The 6,054-nt window shown below is 41.3% G+C and overlaps 1 protein-coding gene across 2 annotated transcripts in view; it reads right to left on the bottom strand.

The window, feature by feature from the left end:
• Positions 1-519: 519 nt before the first annotated feature.
• dsx-c73A (doublesex cognate 73A) overlaps positions 520-6,054 on the bottom strand; it is a 94,304-nt gene continuing 88,769 nt past the window's right edge. Inside the window, exons 3-6 of one of the 2 annotated variants that reach the window (XM_071664885.1) lie at positions 4,404-4,544; positions 3,616-3,766; positions 2,603-2,713; positions 520-787 (exon numbers count right to left, since the gene is read on the bottom strand). In XM_071664885.1, the coding sequence (XP_071520986.1) occupies positions 774-787; positions 2,603-2,713; positions 3,616-3,766; positions 4,404-4,544 (417 nt within the window). In that variant the 3' untranslated portion in view covers positions 520-773. Of the gene's footprint in view, positions 788-1,971; positions 2,376-2,602; positions 2,714-3,615; positions 3,767-4,403; positions 4,545-6,054 lie in introns of those variants that run through there. The other variant, XM_071664884.1, reaches the window with a different exon arrangement.

Below are 6,054 nucleotides of genomic sequence, written 5' to 3'. Positions count from 1 at the left end.
AGGGATGCTGTGCGAAGCAGCAGTCAAACGCGTCCCTCGGGGAGTCGTGCAGGCACTTCATGAGGACAATGATCACAATGATACCTATAGAATAGAGAGAGAGGGAGGGGGCAGCAACATGGCGGCGTACTTGGAAAGAGAAGGTTGAAGAGAGGTGATGCCGCGAGAACTAACGAGACGGAAGGGTTTTGATTCCACTCTGGTTAACAGAAAGGTGGAGGATGAGTCACCCCAGATGTGTGAGTAGGCCAATCAAACTCATGTATGTAGATGTGGAATAACTTTCCACGAATAATTACGTCACCTGCACAACACTCCCAGCCTTTGGAAAGTAGACTTTGTGATGATTATGTGGTCTCCAGGACAGAACTGTGCTTAAAAGGTTGTATGGAGTAATTACATCGTTACTAATGCATATTTTGATTAGTGGCAACAGAATCTTTCTAAAAAGAGTCTAGTTCTGATTGTAAGAAATTAGATATTGTTGAATAGTCGGGAAAATAACATCTTCACACCATATATAATTCATAAACAATTTTATTTTCAACAACTTTGTACATTTGGCAATGGACAAAACTAGAGGAAAAACATGTTATCTCGATTTGAATATTGCTGCAACATATCATAACAAAAATATTTATATACACACGGATCGACGATAAAGATAAGACATATATTAACTATAAAATCCACATCTGTTACTGTCTATTCAAATAAACATCTTTTTTTATAACAATGAACGCACACACATCACAAACACAACAGCTCCTTAATCACTCACGGAAATCTGAAATACAGAATGGTGTTTAGTTGAGGTTTTAACCAGTTGTTGAAATAAGTAAGAATGATTACTAAATGCTATTGTTTACAAATGCATTATATGTGTATGTTTATGGAGACAGAACTCCATAGAGTGAGTACTGGTTCGTATTGCATTTGTTTATGCTAAAGGAAAAAACATGTTCAAGTCGGCTCCTGTTATCGTGATTCTTATCATATGTCTTAAGAAGAAACCATGACCTTTTATAATGTTTTGGGGCATACATGAAGGAGAATCATCATATAGTACACCATCTCTCAGAATTGTGCTGTAAGTGATGAAGATTTTTCTTACAATTCGTTAGATTTAAGAAGGTAAATACAAAGTTTCTCGACATTGGGATAGTTTACATAAGCTCATACTTTTTCCAGAAAAAAAAATAGTTTATATTAGTTAAATGTAACAACTAACAATTTTCATGTCACTGAATTTCAAATGCCAGGAGAACCCAGACCATACCCGGCAGAGAGAGCCTTATTCACGCGCACCCGTGGTTAGCCATCGGTCATTAGTCCAACTGAAAGTGTTCAGTGGTGGGACCTTACCCTTAAAAACATTCCCAGTGGATCAACAATCAGCGTGCCATCTTATGGAAGACAGGTTAAGAAGGTACTTGTGTAAAGAAATATGAGCCCAGTATGGTCTTCAATGATCACTTTGTACAGATACCAAAATGTGAGTAACATATGAGCATGTTGACTTAGTAGTTTATAAGACGGACAAATTCCTAGTCTTTGTGGCAGACATGCATACGTCTGACCAGTATGTGTATGGAAGTAGGTTTAGCATACAGACACATGGATATGTGAATTTCTTTTCTCTTAGAAGTCTGTAACATGTATAGAGACACAGGACGTCTCATCATTATGTAGATGTGTGAGCCAGTGTAGACAGGACTGTATGAAGACATAAACACAAGAGCAGTACGCATATATGTCGAACTGCGATCACTAAATACATATAGATAAAAGATAGACATACATGCATCTGAATGCAGAATCAATATATAGACATGTAGATATATGAGCATCATTTACTCCTACGAATGTAAGAACAGCGTGTATACAGTTGGATAAATTTCTACAATGTGAATAATCGTACGAGTTAATGTGGTGTAAATATAGCGGACGTATGCAGGAAGCTTGGCAGCTCCCACCAGTATGGTTAGAGATCAACGTAAGTCCGACACATAGCTGATAAAAGATACCTCTTATCCATGTTTCAACAAAGATAAAAAGAAAAATACAAAAATAACGACAGGGCCTCTGGAAGGTTAGAGACTCGAGCTTTTGCCTCCAATGAACTAGACAAGGTGTCATCACCCGTCAGACTCTCGCAGGTTACCATAGGCATTCGTCGTATGTCAAATAACTGTTGTCTCTCTGGGGTCAGACATGGGTGTTCGTTAGTCATGGTGGTCAGGGCTGGGGGGAGGTCACAGGTCAGTGGGCAGGGTGAGGAGAAGGTCCTCCTTCGTCCGTCAGGTCCCGTAAGAGGTGTCCCTCCAGCAACGCCTGCGACACCCGTCCCCAGGGGAATGTCTCCTCTGTCTCACCTGTGTCGTGCCGTAGAAATACATGGTATAGCAGAGCTAGTCTGATTGAAACGGATATATATTTTTTTTTTCCAGTTTGTAACGAAGAAATAATCTGACCATCTATTCCACAGAGTAATCTGTCTACTGTTGCAAATCAGTACCATTTAGTTTATGAATGCCACTCCGATAACTATGGAGTGTGGAACCCGGTAAGGCTTCTGTGTGCATGTTACCTTGCGACTTACCTGCCACATGGCGGCTGACGCGGCGATAGTTGGTGGTGACGCACATCATACCATACACCCGGATGCCTGGTACATTGGCGTAGGACGGCTGGCTGTGGTTGAGGGGGCCCTCTACGTCCAGGTAAGGTGGGGAAGAGACAGAGAAATACTGGTATGAATGTTTACTCACACAAATACACATCACCCTCACTCCATAAACTTGAGTCATTATAGATCTGTCTCCAGTGTTTCTTCCAAGACGGGTCTGGTAATGTGTGATGCCATGGTAGTGTCTAAGACTCGTCTAATCTACTGCTGCCCAAAGATCCACCATATCACCATACAACTGAACTAGAGATAAGCGTTGGAGGTACACACAATGTAAGATTTAAAAGTCCTGGTCTCCAACAAATCGTCTAGAAATAGGAAGTCTAGATGAGTCTTTTTATCTCAAGCATAACAAATATACTGAAATCCAATTGAAACATAAGAGTATATGACATGTACGGCGGAAACAGAAGGAAAACCTGTGCTTATTTCTACCATTGGAAGGGCCCAACTGCGTGTTAACGCAGGCAACAGTTTTTTCTTATGGAAACAGCTTTTCTGCCAATCCTCGGTCCATGACCAGATTAACATCATTTGTTTTCGGGATAGATCCCTAAGCAGTTCAGCTGTAGGGACACTTCTGGCCACTGACGCTGCATCATATCAAATGACAGAATTTCATTTAGTCTAAATTGTTCCGATATTGTATGTATGAGTAGTTATCAGCGGATATATTTTACTTAAGACAGAAACTTTCTGTGTGGCGTGTGTAAATAAGGATAAACTAAATCTTACCCTCCTGCAGCTGTCTTGTATATAAGTGAAAAAAGTCATTCACCAAAGCTTCATTCATTCCCTTATGGTCTATGGTCTATATTCTTCTTTTGTCAGTTACAAGTCCCCATTGTCCCTCACTTGTTTTCTGTTGTAAATCCCCCTTTCCCACCCTCCCATCCCAGTTCCCTCAGCCAGTGGGTCCTCCTCACCAAGCTTGGAGGTCTCTGGGCACTTGCAGATGACGAGGTAATGAGCCTTGCCCGTCCGGATGTTCTGAAGGGCGAGGATTGACCAGTCACGAGGCTTGTGGCAGTCCCTCACGGTCCATACCGGCTCGCACGTCTTGATTAGCGTCGTCGCCTGGAAGGGCCAGAGCTCAGTACTGGAAGGGCCTCTTGAGAGACGAGGAACTCGGCCAGGAATATGAATAGTGTCAGGGGATTCCAAGGTACAGAGAGAGGAAGACGGGAGCGCTAGATGGTGGAACGTGCTATGAAAGTAGTGAGGAGAACGGAAAGGACATAGAACTATTACACGGTGTGGTTCAAAGTAACTCCCAAACATAACTTATTGCACTCAGAAGACAAATACTTAAGACGTCTTTAAAGAAAAAAAAGACTCAGAATTCCTGATAAACTTGGCCTGCATAAGGTCATGGATTATCGTGCACCGGCTTTGGTCTAGCATAACATTAAAGATATTGATAAACAACAGAAAGAAAAAATGGAAAGTGAAGTTCAAAAACATTAAAGTACTAATATGCTAAACGAACTCTGTACGAGGAAAGGGTCTTATGACAGAGCTGAAGTTTCTGTGTGGTGGTACAGATAATGCTGCCTTCGCAGAATTGTTATTGCACATTTGGGTAAAACAAAATCCAAACGAAAAATAGATCTAAAAGTAAGACTCAAAATACACAGTACAAGAATGGAAAACTAGGAATAACACAACAAAATGTACAGTTGAGTTGAATGAGGCAACACCCGCGTCCACCCACCCGGGTGTCGGGTCTGCCCATGGAGAGCTCGATGGTTCGCTGGTCGTTGGTGAGGGTGGAGACGCTGCACGGGTCGTTCCCCGCGGGACACTGGCACAGCGGCTGCGTGAAGTTCAGGCGTTTGTATACCGCGTTACACACCTGCCGGACCAGACAGAAGGTCAGAGGGGAGGGAGGCAGCTAAGCCATGTTGTGATATGGTGAAATACACAGAATGAGGGAGTGACAGTGAAGGTGAGGGAGAAGCCTAGCTTGTTATTATCAGGAAATGATGGATCAGGTGCAGCTAACCAAAATATGTCAATGTGTTGTTCATGTTAAGGATTTATATGATTAGGTCCTTTCAAATTTGATGGACAAGAATATTATTTAACGAAGTGTGCATGTAGGTTCTTACGTCATAATAGTAGTTTATAAGTGCAATAAACGGAGCTTGTGGGGTGAGTAGTCATTGCGTACAAAAGAAATAAGTTCCTCAGTGTGCTGAGAAAAGTCATCTCGTTTATGTTCGATGTAAAACATGTATGATGCAGGGGAAGATGGGGTTGACTGGAGAAGGCAGGGAAGGTAAGAGGTAAATAAAAGTAAGGCAAGAATTCAAAAGAAAAGTAAGGGAAGATAAAAGGAGATGAAAGTAAGATGAAGCTAGAGAAGAGTGGGAGGTAAGAACAGCTGGCGTAGATGAAGGTTAGGTACAGGTGGGGAAGATAGATGGGGGAAGGTGGAGGTAAGGTCTGTTAGAGGAGGGTAGATGAAAGGAGGGTAGGCAGAGGGAAGAATGTAGGAGTAAGGTGGAGGCAGAGCTAGGGATAAGGTAAAGCTGAGGGTAGGGTGGTAAGGTAAGCTTGGAGTAGAGACATACGAGATGAGGCTATAAGAGAAGATGGGTAAAACTGGAGGTAGGTGGAAAATATCTTGATATTATGGGAACATGTTTGGTTAAGTGTAGGTAAAGGGAAGTAAACTAAGGCTGGGTAAAAATGTAAGATGAGCAGAAGGAGTCGGAAAGTCAGCCTGGAGGATGTGTGGCATTATAAATGTAACCACCAATTTAGATATCCGCAACACGGAGAGGATGTGTGGCAGGTAAATGAATCTTGCCGCAAGAGCTGTTAATATATTGTGCACTGCTATCCATCCCGTGGACGCTGGGACAAGAAAGGATAGAGTGCACAAAGGATCCAGGGACTGGTGGGCCTCAGTGATTGAACTACATTATAGGTTATATAGTGAGACAAATGTTTAGAAAGACTGGCCACGATTGAATGAATTGTTCAGCAGTTTACGTGGTAAGCGAGCAGTTCATGAGAACTGAACTACTGTGGTTGTATTATGTTAAGATACACAACAAGTGAAATTTATTTACAATGAGCAAAGTTATCAATCATCCAAGGCAAAACATTGTTATAGAGGTAAGGCTGGAGATGTAGACTAAATTGAGGTAAAGTTAAGATAAAAAAAAAGGTGAGAATTTATTTCAATATATATATACATATATATATATATATATATATATATATATATATATATATATATATATATATATATATATATATATATATATAAGTACTTTGTGATAACGTCGATTAAGAGCTTAAAGGTTGGGGTAAGATAAGTCGATAGGTGATAGTGATAGGTGGGCTTTATGTCC

The sequence above is a fragment of the Panulirus ornatus genome, chromosome 9 (assembly GCF_036320965.1).
Source record: "Panulirus ornatus isolate Po-2019 chromosome 9, ASM3632096v1, whole genome shotgun sequence".
In the NCBI taxonomy this organism is placed as follows: Eukaryota; Metazoa; Arthropoda; class Malacostraca; order Decapoda; family Palinuridae; genus Panulirus; species Panulirus ornatus.
The sequence above is the reverse complement of the archived record's forward strand: the minus strand, read 5'-3'. Positions and strand labels throughout refer to the sequence as shown.